The sequence below is a fragment of the Lutra lutra genome, chromosome 8 (genome assembly GCF_902655055.1).
Source record: "Lutra lutra chromosome 8, mLutLut1.2, whole genome shotgun sequence".
Lineage (NCBI taxonomy): Eukaryota > Metazoa > Chordata > Mammalia > Carnivora > Mustelidae > Lutra > Lutra lutra.
In genome coordinates this window covers 24,953,370-24,976,132 of record NC_062285.1, presented here as the reverse complement: position 1 = coordinate 24,976,132, position 22,763 = coordinate 24,953,370, and the positions used below count along the sequence as shown (strand labels likewise).

Genomic DNA, 22,763 nt, shown 5'->3' with positions numbered 1-22,763 from the left:
TAGGTTACCAAGGTGTTGCATGTGGCACATGGGCATAATATCTAAACCAAACATTTGCTGTGCATTTCTACCCCCTTCAAGAAACAGGTGCCTGGTCAGTCAACAGCACATCAGGTGTACCTTGAACACAGAGGACTAAATCAAACTCTCATTTTTATTTATTTGTGTTTTCTCATTTACGAACAATAAGCGATCTATTGAATTTCCTGAATAAAAAAATCTGGAAGTGATTAGCTCTCTGCCCCTGGAGAGAGGAGAAAAAACAGCTTTCTGGGTGACCCTGAGGAGGATGGAGGCTGTGATTTCAGAGCTGTGGGTGGTAATATTACTTAATAGATGTTGCCGAGGACAGCGCTGAGAACTTGGCAACCGGATTTCATTATTCTGACACCTTTTCAATGCAAAATAATATTGAGCTAAGAGCAGATTTGTACATCTTCAGCGGGCAGGCCAGGAAGTCTCCCTTCCTGAATGAGAGAACACTCTTGTTGCCTTGTCCTGCCAAAGATCATTACTCCCTCTCCCATCCTAAGCATCTCCTTGGATTTGAGGGCAAGGCCAACTGATTTAACAGTGAAGAAAATCTAGTTGTGCTCTCCCCCAGCCCATGACTTTCTCCTACTTACACTCATAATGCAGGATCTATGAGTAAGTTCTAGAAACATCTTCCTCTTTATGAATACCTGTTAGAGCCCTTGCATGGCCTCCCATCCAGTGGTGTTTTCATTCTTGGAATGGGGAATATATCATTTTCACAGGTGTATTCCTCTGGTAGACCTTCACTTCTTGGGATGAATTTTCATGATAGTGAATATCCAATCAACTATTCTTTGAAGTGGAGACAAAATGGCGAGACTAATAAAATCATGGTTGCTAAGTCCCATACAGGACTGTGGGGATCAAGACGTTGCTGGAAGTCATCTGCCACCTCAGCAGCATTTTCTCTAATAAAAGCCCCCCTCCAAGAACCCACAGACTATCCTATAGTCAAGGGAATGGGAAGGTGGTAAACTCAGGTAAAGGAAGTACATTTAGCTCCTTGAAGGCAAGCCCCTTGTCTCCCTCATCTTTGACCTTCCTGGGAATTAGCGTGGTTCTCTTCATGTCTGTTAAAGTTCCAACTGAACAACAGTTTTTATGTCACAAGTTGTACCGTAGACCAGACTCGGTCATTCATACACGCGTTTATATTTCAGTCAACCGACCATTTATTTTGAGCTCTCCCATATTCCAGTCATTGGGCTGGGATCTGGGGAAAAACCCAAATAGAAATTTAAGAATCAGGTCCTTGCTGGAAGACATCTACAGCCCCCAGCGGCGTTTTCTGTAATAAGAGGCCTCCAAGGACTTCAGATGGTCTGTTAAGGGGTTGGAAAGAAAGGAAACTCAGGATAAAGGAAGTCCACCATCTTCTGTTTTCCAACTTCCTTACCTGAACAGTTTTCTATTCATTCTTTGGCCAGGACCTTGGAAAAATTGGTAAGGAAGATAAATCACTTTTTTTGCACAAATATGACCAAAATGCAGTTGGCTGGGGTAGACATCTCATTTTGACTGTTCTACTATGACATGAAAGTAAAAGCAAACACTCTACTTGTCTGAATTACCAGAGAATAGGTCATTTTCTCACCCCTCAAGGCTCCTGGCCAGAAGTGTTTCCTTCCCACAGGGGGCCAGCCTCACACACACACACACACACACACACACACACACACACACACACATACAGTGACATCATGTTGCTTAAGAAGCAGCTCAATGAAACCCTGGTCTCACTTCCTCACAAAGGTTACAAAAATACATATATTTTATCCTGATTGCTTTCATTTTTAGTTGGAGAATTTTAACCGTTTGGGGTTTACTTCACACGTAAGAAACGCACAAACCACAGGAAATGAAAACTTGACTGAATGCAGATGACACAGACAGCCAACTCTGAAAGCATGCTGGGCCTCACTCAGCCTTAGGTGACCTTTAGCAAAAAGAGAGTGTTCCAGTGAAACATTGTGACTGTCATAAAACAGCGTCGACTTAGAAGATTCTCCCATTACGATCAGAGTGTGGCAATCATGGGGCCCCAACAGCACAGGCTAAGCTCAAGCAAAAAGATAAAAATGATTCTGCAAAGTGTTCCTGAATTTTAAATGCATTTGAAAGTTGTTTCAGCATTCAAAAATACTTGGCGTGTGTCTAAAGCAAAGCATGGGCAAGAAAAATGGCATGATTGAGCCAACATTTTAAAAACACATTTTATTTTCCTTTTGAAACATAGCCACCAGAAAGGGTGCAATTCATTAAAAAAAAATATTCTCTCAATAAAGTATAACTGGCTCATCCATTCGTCTGTCTCCCTGTTCACAAAGGAATGAATGAATGAAGACATGATGTGCTAACTTCCTTCTCTCTCTCTCACTCCAAACTGGTACTCCATAATTTCTATTCATTTAGCTAGAGATAAGATTAGTTTGGGCAACTTATAAACCTGAGTCTCTGTACTAACAAGGTACTGCTCAGTTTTAACCTTGTTCAATATTGATGCCTTTTACAAGCTGTTGTGAGTATGTGTAGTGCTTGGCTTATTCCAAGAGCCCTTTAGTGGAGAAAGAGTGAGATTAAATGAAGTCTCAGCACAAAACAAGTCAGGGCAACCACAAAAGGCTAGAGGAAAGGAACACATTCCATGGCAATGCAGAAAGGAAAGAAAATTCACGGAAAGAAAGATCTGGGAGCAGGTAGCCACATGAGCCATACGGACCAAAATGCCTACCAACTTTGCTATAGCAGTTGCTGAGAAATGAGGCATAAACCCAGGTGAGAACATGTAAACTGTTCCTTTGTCCTCAGCTACTTCCAATAACTGGCTTATCTTCAGAGGGTCATATTGTCGGGCTTTTAATTATGCCTTCCTGCTGACCTATAGCTGCTATGGCCTCCTTGTTACTATTAGTAAAGTATCACTGTTTTTTCTTTGTTTCTCAGACAACATCACGACCACCTCAAAACTCTTATGTCTGGAAATCTTTCCTTCACAATACCTCCACTCCTATTACCATATTTCATGGGTCTATTATCTCATTCTTCCTTTACCCTGTGCAGTTATAAACATAATGTTATAGGAGAAGGATGCAAGAGGTCTTCAAAATGGCAACTTTTGACAAAAGGTCTAACCTTACTTGTAAACAGACATAACCCCTGTTTTTAGGGAACACACAGCCTGATGGAATCTTCGTTGAGTGTCCCCATGATTTTGGCCTTATTCAGGTCAAAAAAGTGGCTAACCATACGTTGTGACTGTAGCCAGAAACGCTCCCTCTTCTTTACCTGCTTGCTAATGTTTAAAATCCCTTTAACAGCTGCTGACTTTTTTTCATTCTGTAGGTGGATTTGCAGCTTAAAATACCAATCAGCTGGAGAACAGGCATAACATAATGATGCAAATTAATTATGTACCAAGGTATACATGCCTGAGTGCATGGTTTTTTGATGGTAGCAAAGCTGGAGACCGATGGTAGTGAGGAGGGAACCCCCATGAGGAGGTACAGGGCACAAAAAGGGCAGGCTGGAGGCAAGGATAAACTTAATCTGATGATGAACAGGCCTAGCACTGGTCATGCTGAAATGAAGCACTAGCTGACAGTAATTCACAGTGTATCTCATTAAGAGGGACTTATTATAAATGGGCTACCCTATCCACTCAGCTAATCTATCCATGAAGTCAAGGGGGAAGTGCCACCTGATTCTGAGTACTAGGGTTTTGTCTATTACAGGCAGGTCACTTACTAAAAAAAAAAAAAAAAAAAAAAAAAAACCAAAAACAAAAAAAAGCCCCCTCAAATGTACAGACACTGAATTATTAGGTAGCAAAGAAATGAGGTAATGATGGTGGCAAAGTTTAAACACACTTCCAATAACCTGTCATAGCACCTGGGTGGATCCTCCAAGTAGAAATTACAGGCCTCAGGATGAAGTAAGAGGTGCTTAAAGATTCAATCATCAGCCAAAAAGGGACCAGATATCAAATAGGTATCACTTCAGATTCAACTTATAGTATTTGGTTTTCACTTTATAAATATCCTGGCTAATGTGTCTTTTTTCACATGAAATGATGAAAATGATTTCCTTTCTATCCTTCGAGACCCAGCTCATAGGGCACAAACCCTTGGATAACTTCCTGGATCCCCCAAATTGAGTTTCTCTTGCCTCTTTGGTTCCTCATCCTCCCACTCCTGCCTGTGTTTCAGCATGTACATATCCTACTTGTTGTCTTAGTTCTCTGTGTCTATGTTTTAGAGACACTATTTAACTATAAGCTCTAAAGGCAACACTTCCACAGAGCCATGCTTCCTCTATAACTTATATTTTACTTATCTAAGGCTATACTTTCTCTATAACTTACATTTTCCTTTTATTTGTTTAATGGCTGCATTTCTCATTTCCCCCATAAGCTCGATGATACATGGAGTCACATCTGTCCTAGTTACCATTCTAAATATAGCATAATTCCTAGCACAATGGCTAGCACATAGTAGGCTTTCAATAAACATTTCTTAGTTAATGTATTATATGTTCATACTTTTCAAATAACTTGGCAGACACAATTAAATACATAATTGGATTTCAAAGAATGGTTAGTAAACACAGTAGATCTGAATTAGACGGACCAAAACAAGACACACAAGTACAATAATGCCACAGTATAGAGACACGTTTGGAGTAAATCCTGAATATAGAAGAGGGAATTTGCAGTAAGTCCCGAAGTTAGTACACCCAAACACCTTTTAGAAATAGTGAGAAAAATTTTGCATTTTCTGTTTAAGATTTATATAGAGTGGGGTTATTAGGTGTTTTCGAAATAAAAATAGCTAAATAAGTCATTTATTCATAATCCAAAATCTAAAGCCATATAATTAGATCACAAAGAAATTGGGCAGGGAGGAGCAAGATGGCGGAAGAGTAGGAGACCAAAATATCATCAGGTCTCAAGAGTTCAGCTAGACAGTTATCAAACCATTCTGAACACCTAAAAACTCAACAGGAGATAGAAGAGAGGAAGAGCAGCAATTCTAGGAACAGAAAATTGACCACTTTCCAAAAGGTAGGACGTGGGGAGATGTGAATCCAAAGCAATGGGAAGATAGACTGCAGTAGGGAAGGGATGGCTCCCAGCAAGTGAGAGAGCAGCAGAGCACAAAATCAGAGCTTTTAGAAGTCTGCTCCACTGAGGGACCTTGCTCCAGAGGCTACATGGGGGGTGGAGCCCTCACAGGGACAGTGTGGTCTCAGGACCTGCAGGGACACAAAAAGACCAGGGATGCCTGAGTGTGGCAGAGCTCCCAGGTATCAGAGTGGGGAAGCCTGCTACAGAGGCAGAGCTGAGGAGTGAGCTCTCAGCTCAGGATTAACTTAAACCACGATCTGAGGCACAGCTGGGCCACTGCTCTTCAAGCAGGGATTCCACAGTGGCAGATCCAGAGAGACCCCCTCCTTCCTCCTCTGGGAGGAGTGATGCAGGAGCATGATGCGGGAATCTGCTGGCTTTGGAGACTCCAAACAGAACCGTGCAGCAGAGGTAGAAACACTGGGTCACAGGCCGGGTGAACCCGGAGTGTGGCCGGAGACCAGGGAGAGAGGAGGGATTGACTGCTTTTCTCTGACGGTGCACTGAAGAGTGGGGCCCTGAGCTCTCGGCTCCTCCAGGCCAGAGATTGGGAGGCCACCATCTTCATTGCCATCCTCCAGAGCTCTATGGAAAGCGTTCAGGGAACAAAAACTCCCGAGAGCAAACCCGAGCAGATTGTTTAGCCTGGCCCCTGGCAAAGGCAGTGCAATTCCGCCTGGGGCAAAGACATTTGAGAATCATGGCAACAGGCCCCTCCCCCAGAAGATCAGCAAGAACATCCTGTCAAGACCAAGTTCATTGATCAATGAGAACTGTGGAACTCCAGAGCTAGGGGAAAGCAACACATAGAACACATGGCTTTTTTCCCCATGATCCTTTAGTCTTTCAAAGTTAAATTTTTTAAATTTGATTTTTTTCTTATTCTATTTTTTAATTTTTCCTCTTTCCTATTTTAAACATTTTTAACTATTTTATCTTATCAATACCTTTTTAAAAATCTTTTTAAATTTTTATTGTTATACTCTTATTTTAGCCCTTCATTGTATTTAATCTTATTTTTTGTATACTATAGTTTTTTTTTTCCTTTAAAATTTTGGGATACAATTTCTTCTAATAGATCAAAATATACCCTAAATCTAGCCGAAGGCTTTGTTCTAGTCTCCAGCCTGATGACATTCTTTCCTCTTTTTTTTTTCTTTTTTCAATGAACTTCTTACCTTATCAATTCCTTTTTTAGAATCTTTTTAAATTTTCATCTTTACAGTCATATTCCATTCCTTCATCATGTTTACCCTTATTTTTGTATATATATAAGTTTTGCTTTCTTTAAAATTTTGGGAGGTAGTTTTTTCTAACAGACCAAAATACACCCAAAATCAAATGTGTGGCTCTGTTCTATTCACCAGTCATATATATATATATATATATATATATATATATATATATATATTTTTTTTTTTTTTTTTTTTCTTTCCCTCCTCCTCCCTTCTCCCCCTGGTTTTGAGTCTCTTCTGATTTGGAGTATATATTTCTGGGATTGTTGCTACCCTTTTGGTATTTTGCTCTCCTGTTAATCTATTCTTATCTGCATAAAATGACAAGGTAGAAAAACTCACCACACACACAAAAAAAGAACAAGAGGCAGGACTGATGGCTAGAGACCTAATCAATATGGACATGAATAATATATCAGAAGTAGAGTTCAGAATGACGATTATCAAGGTGCTATCTGGGCTTAAAAAAACCATGGAAGATATTAGAGAATCCCTTTCTGGAGAAATAAAAGAACTAAAATCTAACCAAGTTGAAATTTAAAAAGCTATTAATGAGGTGCAATAAAATGGAAGTTCTTACGGCTAGGATAAATGAGGCAGAAGAAAGAATTAGTGATATAGAAGACCAAATGATAAAGAATAAAGAAGCCAAGCAAGAGAGAGACAAACAACTACTGGACCATGAAGGGAGAATTAAAGAGATAAGTGATACCATAAGACAAAACAATATTAGAATAATTGGGATCCCAGAAGAAGAAGAAAGGGAGAGAGGGGCAGAAGGTATATTGGAGCAAATTATAGTTGAGAATTTCCTTAATATGGCAAAGGGAATAAGCATCAAAATCCAGGAGGCACAGAGAACCCCCCTCAAAGTCAATAAAAAAGGTCCATACCCCGTCATCTAATAGTAAAACTTACAAATCTTAGTGACAAAGAGAAAATCTTGAAAGCAGCTCAGGACAAGAGGTCTATAACATACAATAGTAGAAATATTAGATTGGCAGCAGAGCTATGAACAGAGACCTGGCAGCCCAGAAAGGACAGTCATGATATATCCAGAGCACTAAATGAGAAAAATATGCAGCCAAGAATACTATATCCAGCTATGCTGTCACTGAAAATAGAAGGAGAGATAAAAAGCTCCCAGGACAAACAAAAATTAAAAGAATTTGCAAACACCAAACCAGTCTGATGGGAAATATTGAAAGGGGTCCTCTAAGCAAAGAGAGAACCTAAAAGTAACAGGCCAGAAAGGAAAAGAGACAATATACAGTAACATTCACCTTACAGGCAATACAATGGCAGTAAATTCATATCTTTCAATAGTTACCCTGAATGTAAATGGGCTAAATGTCCCAATCAAAAGACACAGGATATCAGAATGGGTTAAAAAAAAAAATAAGATCCATCGGTATGCTGTCTACAAGAAACTCATTTTAGACCCAAAGGCAGATTTAAAGTGATGGGGTGCAAAACAATTTACCATGCTAATGGATGTCAAAAGAAAGCTCGGGTGGCAATCCTTATATCAGATAAATTAGATTTTAAGCTAAAGACTCGAATAAGAGAGGAGGAAGGACACTATATCATGCTTAAGGGGTCTGTCCAAGAAGAAGACCTAACAATTTTAAATATCTATGCCCTAACATGGGAGCAGCCAATTATATAAACCAATTAATAACAAAATCAAAGAAACACATCAACAATAATACAATAACAGTAGGGGACTTAAACACCCCCCCCCCTTACTGAAATGGACAGATCATCTAAGCTAAAGATCAACAGGGAAATAAAGTCTTTAAACGACACAGGACCAGGTGGACATCACAGATATATTTAGAACATTCCATCCCAAAACAACAGAATACATATTCTTCTCTAGTGTACATGGAACATTCTCCAGAATAGATCACATCCTGGATCACAAATCAGTTCTCAACCAGTGCCAAAAGATTGGGATCATTCCCTGCATATTTTCAGACCATAATGCTCTGAAACTAGAATTCAATCACAAGAGGAAAGTTGGAAAGAACTCAAAATACATGGAGGCTAAAGAGCATCCTACTAAAGAATGAATGGGTCAACCAGGAAATGAAAGAAGAATTTTAAAAATTCATAGAAGCAAATGAAAATGAAAACACAACTGTTCAAAATCTTTGGGACACAGCAAAGGCAGTCCTGAGAGGAAAGTATATAGCAACACAAAGAAATTAAGATTATAGATTTCTAACTAAATGGTGCCACTCTTTCTGTGGAATTATTTTCATTTGGATCTCTGACTCCAAATGTATTGTGGAGGTAATTTTTTACCACTACACTACATTTCTAGTCACACACTCCTAAGGCTTAAAGATCTAGGATGCTAGAAGACTGAGAATTGGATCCTTGTTTTCTCACTCAGAGATGTCACAGTAGGACCTGTTGGAGCCAACTCGTGTCTTAGAAAAGCCTTGGTGAGTAGCAGTATCTTCACAACATGTGGGATAATCAAGGCTTTTGGATGGCTTCAAATCTAGTGCACACTCTGCCAAGAGAGCAAATGATACTACTTATAACGGCAACTGGGAAACTCAAAATTGCTTGGCCAAATTTGCATTGACCCAGCAATAGCCATTAGTCTAGACTTCTCTAGCTGAGAAACTGAAAATCAAGAGTAAGTGTGCAAAAGTGACACGCAGAACAATTTTAAGGGGTATAATATGCAAGCTCCAACTCTGCCTTCTTATGCCCCTACTTTCAAACTCCAAAACTCCTAGAGCACCTGGGTGGCTCAGTTGGTTGAGCATCTGACTCTTGGTTTTGGCTCAGGTCATGATCTCAGGGTTGTGATATCGAGCCCTGCATCAGGTTCCATGCTCAGTCTGCTAGTGCCTCTTCCTCTGCTCTCTCTCTCTCTCCCACCACCCCCATCTCAAATAAGTAAAATCTTAAAACAAAATAAAACCAAAAAACTCCAAATCTCCTTATGAGCAACATCAACTCAAGGAAACTTCTTAGATTCTACTTCCTCATTGCTCCCAGGGGTATTTGGGTTATGTCAATCTTTTCATTTGTTCCAAACACATCTACACCTTAGACATTTATTTTCTTGAAGGCAAGGAACATGTCTTATTCTCTTTTTAGGCCAGAAATCTAAAATAGTCATAGAGTTGGCCACATCGAATCCACCCTACCTGCATCTCTATTACACAGAGAAAGAAAATGCCTTGCATATAGTGGACACAAAGGACTCAGTAAGAATTTACTGAATGACTCCTAGGTGCCAGCCACTGTCCAAGGTGTTAAGATACCATTAAACAAGATAGGCAAGCTTTCTGCTCTCTGGGGGACAATAACTAACCAAACCAATCCATGGAAGGATGGTTTTAGATCGTAATAATTGTTATGAAACAAATAAAATGAGCAATGAGATGAAGAGTGATTTAAAAGAATGACAAATCAGTCTCTGAGACTGGACATTTCAGCTGATACTTGATTGATGAGAAGGAGCCAAGCCACGCTAGGATCTACAAGGGGAGAGCGTCCTAGGGAGAGACACCAAAGTAAAGCAATGTGTGTTATTGTTGATGGTACACACTTGGGAGGGTTATAGAGGGAGACAGTGGAGCTGTTTAATTGCTAATTCTTTCTCCATCCATATCAAAGCAGGGTGCCACCTTTCCCCCCACTTGGCATCTTTTTTCATTACTATCTCCATTTTCTCAATTCTGCTCCCTGATTTCTATTAAATTACAAGAACACAAGCCTCTGCCAGCAGCAAACACATCTGGAGGCCTCTTCTAACTCCTTAACACCTAAAACCAAACTAAAAGCCATTTGAATATAGAAGCAGAGAGTATTAAGATCTCGCTTTCATTATTATTGGGTCCATTCAACTAATGTTTATTTTTATGGCCATTACATGTCATTATCATTACTGAGCATAGTCAGAAACTAAGTTACAGATTCACTCCACTGTTTCTTTCCATGTTTTCTCACAGGAAGTCCTATTAAATAACATTTTCCAAGGTAATCATAAATATTTCAGTAAACAACTACACTTCTTATTTTAGTATTACTGAATTTGAAATTTCTTCATCATTATCATCATTTACTTCATTGAAAGTATTTGTTCATCAAGAATTGTAATCAATAAAAGAAAGAAGAGAAGCAGCTAGTTTCTGCATCATAGCCAGGTTGCCTAGATGTCGTGCCTGGAATCCATTACCAGTGACATTTCTCATCATGTTTCCAATCATTTGGAACACACAGACTTTCTTGTGCAATATGCAAAGATTTTGGATGCTGTAAGCCCTGCTGTTAGCAACAGCAGCCCAGAAAAGGATGCATCGCACTGAATGTACTCTACCTGGTGCCATCTTCTGTCCGAACTCAAGGCATTTAGGTTCTTCCTGGGATTCCTCTTCTTCCTGAGTTCCATTCCACAAACCAGAAAAATAGGGAGAAAGTAAAAATATGCATTAATTTACAGAAACACTTTCTGCAAACCTACTGAATTAATATGAGGTCAAGATCTGAAAATACTAGACCAAGCCCTTATAAACTGAGCCTTTGGACAAGCAACAAATTCAACAGAAGAGGTTGAGTAGAATAACTATAGCAGGGCTATATTACAGACTCCAGGGTGTCATTCACAGGGAAGTGTCTATGGGTGTTGTCCCTGAACCAGTACAATCCAGAGGTCCTCTGTAACTGAATGTTTGGGAACATCAATTACTTAGACATAGTGGTGGTGGGTTCCTCCATATGACAGAAATTCTGCCAGCATGGTATAACAGAGATAATTATGCTTTACTTTTCATGATTCAAAGAACTGATTCACTGTATTTTTGAAAATTCTATCACAATTCACAGTTATTTTGATCTCTGGAAAGTTGAGTGAACAATTCTTCTCTGAGCTCTGGTATGATATTCTTTAACCACAATCGTGACTCCTGTAGTATTCATAAAGTAGATGCAGCTAGAAGTGAGGAAAGTAAATTCAGAGGAATGTCTACACAGTGCCTTTCTAAATTTGTCTGCAAGATGACTTTATGCTGATTCTTTCATTTATGTCTTTCCTTCACTGAACAAGTATTTGTTGAGTGCCTCAGAGGGGCTATTTCTGTGGGACCTTAATTTTTATGCAAGATCCCTTCAATTACACTGCAAGCAGATGCTTACTCAGCTTCCTTCTCAGACTGGCACACTTTCTGCACATACTTTGTTCCTCAAAAGAATTTAGCCCAATGGAAGACGTTTTGGACCACGATAAAGCATGTGTGTGCGGAGTACCCTCATTGGTAAATGAGGCTACTCTCTAAACAAAGTGGAACAAATGAACTAAAAAATTGATATTATCCATTGTAGAAGCACTCCCCAATTTGTTTTAAGTTTGCACCTCCTTAAGTATTATCTCATCCAGATGAGAATCCACCAGACTCTTCAAGCTTGGATAGTAAGATAAAGAAGTGTTCTTTTTAATTCAAAAAGAATAGTTTCTTTTAAATTGCGATCAGTATCAACTTATAAGGGAGTTGCTTTCACCTGTGTTGAGAACAAATGTTTTTCCAGAGATCAAAAATCCTCTTCAGGGGCGCCTGGGTGGCTCAGTGGATTAAGCCGCTGCCTTCGGCTCGGGTCATGATCTCAGGGTCCTGGGATCGAGGCCCGCATCGGGCTCTCTGCTCGGCAGGGTGCCTGCTTCCCTCTCTCTCTCTCTCTGCCTGCCTCTCCATCTACTTGTGATCTCTCTCTGTCAAATAAATAAATAAAATCTTTAAAAAAAAAATCCTCTTCAAATGTTCATCAGGGACCAGTTCCAAAAATGTGTCCTACTTCTAAAACCCATTACAGTATTGGCATGGGCAAGTTGGGTAAACAAGCACTCAGTTCAATTATCTCAAATTTATATGTTGTAAGAAATTTTTAATGAAAATTGCTTCCAAAATTACATTTCTAAAAAGGATGTGAATTAATATGATACCAAAGGACATGTAAATGATAGAAAGCCCCATTATACAGAAAAGAAATGCAGCAAATAATTTCTTGTTCCACAAGCCCCAACAGGACAGTACATAATAAAAACATAAGGAGTTATTTTATAATACAGCCACAGGGGAAATCTCTTGAGATGCCCAAATAACCAAATAAAGTTGTTTCATAGATGAAAGCATTCTCCTTTGAGCCAATAAGACTGTTTACTTTTTATTGCTCTGAATTCCAGAATTGTGAAATAATGTAGCTCTTTAACTCTCCCCCAGACATATTTATTACTTTATTTTAAATTGCCCCTCCCCCAATTTTCTCATTTAAATAGAAAAAATTGCAAAGCCCCGGAATGATCTGCAGATGGAAGGATACTTGGAATCCTCTTGGCTGGAGAGCTCTCAGCACAGAATAAACAAGCATCTGTCTTTGATCGCATAAACTATGTTCTATTTAGAGAATAAAGACCGAACTCCTTAGATTCTTCTCTTTAGTGCAAGTCTGTGATTTGCTGAGTTTGTTCTTACTGGCTTTTTCCCAGCAAAGCTAGAATAAAATGACAACAGTCCAACTGTAGTAGACATCTGTTGATTTCGCTACCTGGCACTCACTCACTCTATCTAGTAAATGTGTCCTGATTTCCTCTTTAAAGTCACCCTTCCGACTCTTAACCAACTGTGGTTCCAATGATACCAGCCCAGTGCTCCAGGCCATCTCACTCCCCACTGCCACGGGTGGTCATGTGACCCAGGGCTAGGCCCATCCTCCACTACATTTCCCTGTTATTGGTTCAGAGTAGTCACGTGACCCAATCAGGGTTAATGAGAGATTTTCTCCGGATGTCTGGGAATTTGACTCCTATGCTTACCCACTGAAACCTGAAACAGCTCTGAGAGTTGGAGCTGCCACTGTCACTCGCAGCTGAGACAGCCATCCACACAAAGGAAAAGAGAGCCAAGAGATGAACTGATACTGAGTCCTAGTGATATCATTGGAGCCCCAAATCGAGGCATGCTTGAAGCAAGCTTAACCTTGGCTTTTTCAGCCCATAAGCTATTATAGCCATACATTTAACAAATATATATATATTGATTTTAAAAATAACCCATTTGGGGATGCCTGGGTGGCTTAGTTGATTAAGTGGTGGTCTCCTGGTTTTGGCTCAGGTCATGATCTCAGGGTAATGAGATAGAGCCCTGCATTGGGCTCTGTACTCAGTGTGGAGGTGCTTAGGAGTCTCTTTCTCCCTCTCTCTCTGCCCGTCCCTCTAGCGCCCTCTCTCTCTCTCTCTCAAATAAATAAATCTTAAAACAAAACCAAAAAACCCCAACATTTCTATTATGTTTTCTGTCACTTCTAATACAATCAGCTGATGCACCTCAGCTCTGGGAAGCCAGAGTGGGGTGCCTTGATCATTCGCTTCATTGCTTGAGCAATCATAGTTGAAAAACAAAACAAAACAAGCAATAAAAAATTAATTAGCAATATAATTAATATATATTATATTAACAATATAACCTCATTGACATACTTCAAGGCATTTTAACTTGGCCTCATAGTTTTGCAACATTAGCAGCGGGCATTTCACTCTAGGAAAGTGTGTTTAGAAACACAATGATAGTTTGAGAGAAAAATAGAATTCTTGACCAAAATTAAGGAGATCCAGTCCCATTTGTCTCCACCTGTTGCACCAATTACATGACTGACTCTTGGTTTCAACTTCATTTGGGAAATGGATCCCAAATATAACTGTTCTTTCCCAAGGAAGTTGAATTCTAATTTTAAATAACTGTTTCTGTGTCACCAAACATTTGAGGAATCTTCAAGTTTTCTCTATTATGGGCTACACTATAAAGAACATCTTTCAATGTAAGGATTTTAATTATTTCAAATTATCCTGGATTAAAGTTTCAAGGGTAGGATTCTGGATCAAAGGTCATGAAAGTTTTTGAGGCTCTTGGTACAGATTATAAAAATCCCCCAAAATATTTTGACAAATTAATATGTTAATGACCATGATCTCAGGGTTAATGACCATTTTGTTACAACCTCTCTTAGCAATATCTATGTCTACATTTTGATGGATATGAAGAGTCTCCTATAGGAGGTAATTTTAGAAACTGATATCCAACACTCACCATATTCTAGTGCCAAGAGTCTTCTTACAGCATTACATTGCTACTAATAAATATATGTTTAATTTCCCATGGAATCCAGTATCTAAGCCTTGTCTATCCCACTACATTATAGGATCTTCCAGGACAAAAAGTATGCTTCTTAAAATTTCATTCAGACTCTACCCTCTTTGTCAACAGGTGCTTGTAAAACAATTGTTGAATGGATTCAATTGTTCACCTGCTTAACATTTTTTTTTAATGTCTAACCTAGTAACACATCTCACAATAAAAAGTCAAGTGTTAAGAACTAAAATCTAACCAAGTTGAAATCAAAAAAGCTATTAATGAGGTGCAATCAAAAATGGAGGCTCTCACTGCTAGGATAAATGAGGTAGAAGAAAGAATTAGCGATATAGAAGACCAAATGACAGAGAATAAAGAAGCTGAGCAAAAGAGGGACAAACAGCTACTGGACCACGAGGGGAGAATTCGAGAGATAAGTGACACCATGAGACGAAACAACATTAGAATAATTGGGATTCCAGAAGAAGAGGAAACAGAGAGGGGAGCAGAAGGTATGTTGGAGAGAATTATTGGAGAGAATTTCCCCAATATGGCAAAGGGAACAAGCATCAAAATCCAGGAGGTTCAGAGAACCCCCCTCAAAATCAATAAGAATAGGTCCACACCCCATCACCTAATAGTAAAATTGACAAGTCTTAGTGACAAAGAGAAGATCCTGAAAGCAGCCCGGGAAAAGAAGTCTGTAACGTAAAATGGTAAAAATATTAGATTGGCAGCAGACTTATCCACAGAGACCTGGCAGGCCAGAAAGAGCTGGCATGATATATTCAGAGTACTAAATGAGAAAAACATGCAGCCAAGAATACTATGTCCATGGGGCGCCTGGGTGGCTCAGTGGGTTAAGCTGCTGCCTTTGGCTCAGGTCATGATCTCAGGGTCCTGGGATCGAGTCCCACATCAGGCTCTCTGCTCAGCAAGAAGCCTGCTTCCCTCTCTCTCTCTCTCTGCCTTCCTCTCCGTCTACTTGTGATCTCTCTCTGTCAAATAAATAAATAAATAAAATCTTTAAAAAAAAAAAAAAAAGAATACTATGTCCAGCTAGGCTATCATTGAAATAGAAGGAGAGATTAAAAGCTTCCAGGACAAACAAAAACTGAAAGAATTTGCAAATACCAAACCAGCTCTACAGGAAATATTGAAAGGGGTCCTCTAAGCAAAGAGAGACGCTAAAAGTAGTAAATCAGAAAGAAACAGAGACAATATACAATAACAGTCACCTTACAGGCAATACAATGGCACTAAATTCATATCTCTCAATACTTACCCTGAATGTTAATGGGCTAAATGCCCCAATCAAAAGACACAGGGTATCAGAATGGATAAAAAAACAAAACCCATCTATATGTTGCCTACAAGAAACTCATCTTAAACCCGAAGGCACCTCCAGGTTTAAAGTGAGGGGGTGGAAAAGAATTTACCATGCTAATGGACATCAGAAGAAAGCAGGAGTGGCAATCCTTATATCAGATCAAATAGATTTTAAGCCAAAGACTATAATAAGAGATGAGGAAGGACACTATATCATACTCAAAGGAACTGTCCAACAAGAAGATCTAACAATTTTAAATATCTATGCCCCTAACGTGGGAGCAGCCAACTATATAAACCAATTAATAACAAAATCAAAGAAACACATCGACAATAATACAATAATAGTAGGGGATTTTAACACTCCCCTCACTGAAATGGACAGATCATCCAAGCAAAAGATCAACAAGGAAATAAAGGCCTTAAATGACACACTGGACCAGATGGACATCACAGATATATTCAGAACATTTCATCCCAAAGCAACAGAATACACATTCCTCTCTAGTGCACATGGAACAATCTCCAGAATAGATCACATTCTCGGTCCTAAATCAGGTCTCAACCGTTATCAAAAGATTGGAATCATTCCCTGCATATTTTCAGACCACAATGCTCTGAAGCTAGAACTCAATCACAAGAGGAAATTTGGAAAGAACCCAAATACATGGAGACTAAACAGCATCCTTCTAAAGAATGAATGGGTCAACCAGGAAATTAGAGAAGAATTGAAAAAATTCATGGAAACAAATGATAATGAAAACACAATGGTTCAAAATCTGTGGGACACAACAAAGGCAGTCCTGAGAGGAAAATATATAGCGGTACAAGCCTTTCTCAAGAAACAAGAAAGGTCTCAGGTACACAACCTAACCCTACACCTAAAGGAGCTGGAGAAAGAACAAGAAAGAAACCCTAAACCCAGCAGGAGAAGAGAAATCATAAAGATCAGAGCAGAAATCAGTGAAATAGAAACCAAAAAAACAATAGAATAAATCAATGAAACTAGGAGCTGGTTCTTTGAAAGAATTAATAAGATTGATAAACCCCTGGCCAGACTTCTCAAAAAGAAAAGAGAGAGGACCCAAATAAATAAAATCATGAATGAAAGAGGAGAGATCACAACGAACACCAAAGAAATACAGACAATTATAAGAACATACTATGAGCAACTCTACGCCAACAAATTTGACAATCTGGAAGAAATGGATGCATTCCTAGAGACATATAAACTACCACAACTGAACCAGGAAGAAATAGAAAGCCTGAACAGACCCATAACCAGTAAGGAGATTGAAACAGTCATCAAAAATCTCCAAACAAACAAAAGCCCAGGGCCAGATGGCTTCCCGGGGGAATTCTACCAAACATTTAAAGAAGAACTAATTCCTATTCTCCTGAAACTGTTCCAAAAAAATAGAAATAGAAGGAAAACTTCCAAACTCATTTTATGAGGCCATCATCACCTTGATCCCAAAACCAGACAAGGATCCCATCAAAAAAGAGAACTACAGACCAATATCCTTGATGAACACAGATGCAAAAATTCTCGCCAAAATACTAGCCAATAGGATTCAACAGTACATTAAAAGGATTATTCACCACGACCAAGTGGGATTTATTCCAGGGCTGCAAGGTTGGTTCAACATCCGCAAATCAATCAATGTGATACAACACATTACTAAAAGAAAGAACAAGAACCATATGATACTCTCCATAGATGCTGAAAAAGCATTTGACAAAGTACAGCGTCCCTTCCTGATCAAAACTCTTCAAAGTGTAGGGATAGAGGGCACATACCTCAATATTATCAAAGCCATCTATGAAAAACCCACTGCAAATATCATTCTCAATGGAGAAAAACTGAACGCTTTTCTGCTAAGATCAGGAACACGACAGGGATGTCCGTTATCACCACTGCTATTCAACATAGTACTAGAAGTCCTAGCCTCAGAAATCAGACAACAAAAGGAAATTAAAGGCATCCAAATTGGTAAAGAAGAAGTCAAACTATCACTCTTTGCAGATGATATGATACTCTATGTGGAAAACCCAAAAGACTCCACTCCAAAACTGCTAGAACTTGTACAGGAATTCAGTAAAGTGTCAGGATATAAAATCAATGCACAGAAATCAGTTGCATTTCTCTACACCAACAACAAGACAGAAGAAAGAGAAATTAAGGAGTCCATCCCATTTACAATTGCACCCAAAACTATAAGATACCTAGGAATAAACCTAACCAAAGAGACTAAGAATCTATACACAGAAAACTATAAAGTACTCATGAAAGAATTTGAGGAAGATCAGAGAAATGGAAAAATGTTCCATGCTCCTGGATTGGAAGAATAAATATTGTGAAAATGTCTATGCTACCTAAAGCAATCTACACATTTAATGCAATTCCTATCAAAGTACCATCCATTTTTTTCAAAGAAATGGAACAAATAATCCTAAAATTTATATGGAACCAGAAAAGACCTCGAATAGCCAAAGCAATATTGAAAAAGAAAGCCAAAGTTGGTGGCATCACAATTCCGGACTTCAAGCTCTATTACAAAGCTGTCATCATCAAGACAGCATGGTACTGGCACAAAAATAGACACATAGATCAATGGAACAGAATAGATATAGACCAGACAGAAATAGACCCTCAACTCTATGGTCAACTCATCTTCGACAAAGCAGGAAAGAATGTCCAATGGAAAAAAGACAGCCTCTTCAATAAATGGTGTTGGGACATTTGGACAGTCACATGCAGAAAAATGAAATTGGATCATTTCCTTACACCACACACGAAAATAGACTCAAAATGGATGAAGGATCTCAATGTGAGAAAGGAATCCATCAAAATCCTTGAGGAGAACACAGGCAGCAACCTCTTCGACCTCAGCCGCAACAACATCTTCCTAGGAACATCGCCAAAAGCAAGGGAAACAAGGGCAAAAATGAACTATTGGGATTTTATCAAGATCAAAAGCTTTTGCACAGCAAAGGAAACAGTTAACAAAACCAAAAGACAACTGACAGAATGGGAGAAGATATTTGCAAATGACATATCAGATAAAGGGCTAGTGTCCAAAATCTATAAAGAACTTAGCAAACTCAACACCCAATGAACAAATAATCCAATCAAGAAATGGGCAGAGGACATGAACAGACATTTCTGCAAAGAAGACATCCAGATGGCCAACAGACACATGAAAAAGTGCTCCACATCACTCGGCATCAGGGAAATACAAATCAAAACCACCATGAGATATCACCTCACACCAGTCAGAATGGCTAAAATTAACAAGTCAGGAAATGACAGATGCTGGCGAGGATGCGGAGAAAGGGGAACCCTCCTACACTGTTGGTGGGAATGCAAGCTGGTGCAACCACTCTGGAAAACAGCATGGAGGTTCCTCAAAATGTTGAAAATAGAACTACCCTATGACCCAGCAATTGCACTACTGGGTATTTACCCTAAAGATACAAATGTAGTGATCCGAAGGGGCACGTGCACCCGAATGTTTAAGCAGCAATGTCTACAGTAGCCAAACTATGGAAAGAACCTAGATGTCCATCTACAGACGAATGGATAAAGAAGATGTGGTATATATACACAATGGAATACTATGCAGCCATCAAAAGAAATGAAATCTTGCCACTTGCGACGACGTGGATGGAACTAGAGGGTATCATGCTTAGCGAAATAAGTCAATCGGAGAAAGACAACTATCATATGATCTCCCTGATAAGAGGGAGAGGGGGTTAAGGGGGTAGGAGAAGAGTAAATGAAACAAGATGGGATTGGGAGGGAGACAAACCATAAGTGGCTCTTAATCTCACAAAACAAACTGAGGGTTGATGGGGGGAGGGGGGTTGAGAGAGGCGGGGTGGGGTTATGGATATTGGGGAGGGTATGTGCTATGGTGAGTGCTGTGAAGTGTGTAAACCTGGCGATTTGCAGACCTGTACCCCTGGGGATAAAAATAAATGTTTATAAAAAATAAAATTAAAAAAAAAAAAAAAGAAAAAAAAAGTCAAGTGTTGTCCCTCATGATAACAAAGGTCAGGGGGCAGTTTCTCCAAGAGGGCCTTCCTGAAGCAGCCTCCTGTCTTCATCCCTAACTCTACCTCATTCTAACTTTAAGATGTACAGTCCATGATATTTCTTGAGTGCTTGCAATGTGTCAAACTGTGTTGTATGTGTAGAACTCCTTAGTCCCCAACAACTTCTGGAGATAGATGACATTATTGTCATCAGTCCTGGTTTATGGATGGAGAAACAGAGACTCAGTGGGGCTCATTCACCCTGTAGTGGATACTGTACTGTGATGTGCTACTTGGAGGCCCCTTCAGGACTGAAAGATTTATTGTCACAGCTACAGGAAATGTGGTTAATAGATAGCACTCAGCTGTCAGCATCCTGGGAGAGAGCTGCCAGCACTGGTGGCACTTGGACTTGTTGATTTGAGGGCAGAGAGGCCCACCCAACCCATTCACCCCATCTCCAGACAACTCTGAAGGGCCCTCCTTGCTCCAGAGCCACATGAAGTTGGTGAGCCTTTCATCAAGAAACTTCACTGTAGTCCCTTATCCCCCTCTGCCTAATCCTGCTTTCTTCTCTTCTCTTCCGCAAGAGTTGACCCCCAAAACACTCCCTAAATAAATCTCTGCATTTCAAACTCAGCTTCCCAGGAACCCACAAACACAACCAAAGTATCAATTTCCTTGAAATGTCAAAAGGGGATTCAGACCCAGGTCTACCTGGGTCCAAACCCCATGATGTAAACCACTATACAAAGCTCCCTCCTTAATATTAATGCTTCTCCTTTGTTAAAACTATGCATGTTCCAGTCCAGATGCTGATTTGCTAAGTATGAGGTTTGGGATGACCAACCATCCTGATTTGCTTGGGACTAAGGGTTCTACAGGATGCAGGATTTCTGGTACTAAAACTAAGGCAGTCTTGGCATACTGAGATGAGTTGGTCACCCTAATTGGAGTGTGGCCCTGCTATCTGCTATTTAAATAACATCTGGATGTTTCTGATGCATTGGAAATGCTTTAGAAATATGGTATAATGATAAAAGGAAATCTTAATTATGGGTGAGTGTTTTTAAAGATTTTATTTATTTATTTGAGAGAGAGAGAGAGTGAGCAAAAGAGCACAAGCTGGGGGAGAGGAAGAGGGAGAGGCAGGCTCTGCACTGAGCAGGGATCCTGATGCAGGGTTCAATCCCAGGACCCTGGCTGGGATCACAACCTGAGCCACCCAGATTCCTGTATGGGTGAGTGTTTTTAAGCCAACATTTTGAACTCTCTATGTTGGGCACTGCCTCTAAGAGCTTTACAATCTGTTTAACTAATATTATTGTCCTCATTTTACAGATGAGAAAACTTCAAGAGGTCAGAGAAATCAAGGAATTTTCTTGATTATAGAGCTAATAACTGAGCCTGAAGACAAACCCAGTTGAGGGGTGCCTGGGTGGCTCAGTCAACTGACTAAGGGTCTGCTTTTGGCTCAGGTCATGATGTCCTTTCCTCTCTGGCTTGTCCTCTCCCTCTTTCTCTCTCTCTCTCAAATAAATAAATAAAATATTTTTTAAAAACCCAGTTGAACCTTGAGTCTATGCTCATAACCACCTCTCCATATTGCACCCCTAATGACTTGTTCTCTCTAAAGTTCTTCATCTGGAGATGGAGATAATAATATCTATGTCCATGGGTTGTTATGAGAATAAAATTAAATACGTAAAGCATTTATTCAATGCCTGCAGCAGAGGAATTATATGTTGTGCACCTTTTCCTTTTCCCCCAGTGTAAACAAATAATTGGTTTGTATGTCCTTTTTTTTTTTTGCCCACTGGAACACTAAGAAGAGGATCAGAGGTCACTCACCAAAACTCTTTCCTGACTCTATATAGAACCTTGCAAAATTCACTTTAAATCAATATACATTTGCTGAAGAACTTCCATGTTCATGGCATTCTGCTAGAAAATGTGCGGAATACGATAGTGAATAGGACATAATCTTGGACCTCCAGGAACTCATAACCACAGGAGAGGCAGATGACATTGATTTTAATTTTCTTAGGTAAAAAATAATCTTAACTCAAATAAATAACTTTCTCTCCCCTCCCCTCCTCTTTAGGTGGTATAGTGTTTAGATCATGTAGTTCTAAATTTTGTTGTCTTTAAATGTTTGTTTACCTAAGCTAGACAACTTGAGGTAAACTTCAGAAAAGTTGCACAAGAAAAGAAAAGAAAGGGAGAAGTATTAGATCTCATGCTTGTAAAACTGTAATTCTCAGACTCAGGTGTATACCCAAATTACTTGGAGGTCATGGCAAAAATACAGAGGAGGATCTAGCTCTTATCCACTTAGATAAGACTGGGCCTCTGGATTCCATTTTTTTTTTTTTAGTGCTTTATTTACAGTGTTTTCTCACAGTAGAGAACCACATACATCAGAGTTAGATGAATGAGATACAAATTCCAGCTCTCCCACTTACCAGCCAGGGATATTAGTAAGTTCCTAAAGTCTCCTGTGCCTGCATTTACTTGTGGGAGCAGGGAGCTCAAGTTAGCTTACACGGGCGCTTCCCTCAGAGGGCTGTAGTGTGGTGAATTTGCTAGCCAGTGACAAGTGGAGAAAGGCCCAGAGTATGTTTGCTGCTGATGGCTTCTTTTTTTAGGGAAGTGACTTCTTGCAAAGGCACCAACTACATAAGGACAGTTTTGTGTCAGGTCTTCTATCCATTCATTGTTTCCATCAATAGGACCATAGTCAACTGCTTAGTTGTGTTTAGACAAATACTGACAAATGCTTTTATTTTATTTATTTATTTATTTATTTAAGTAGCTCCATGGAGCCCAACACGGGGCTTAAACTCACACTAAACT

The 22,763-nt window shown here is 39.5% G+C and overlaps 1 protein-coding gene across 1 annotated transcript in view; it reads right to left on the bottom strand.

Annotated features, from left to right (window-relative positions):
- FAM107B (family with sequence similarity 107 member B) overlaps positions 1–22,763 on the bottom strand; it is a 228,798-nt gene that overhangs the window by 123,204 nt on the left and 82,831 nt on the right. The window contains exon 2 of the mRNA XM_047741391.1: positions 10,742–10,802. Coding sequence (XP_047597347.1) covers positions 10,742–10,802 — 61 coding nt within the window. The remainder of the gene's footprint in view (positions 1–10,741; positions 10,803–22,763) is intronic.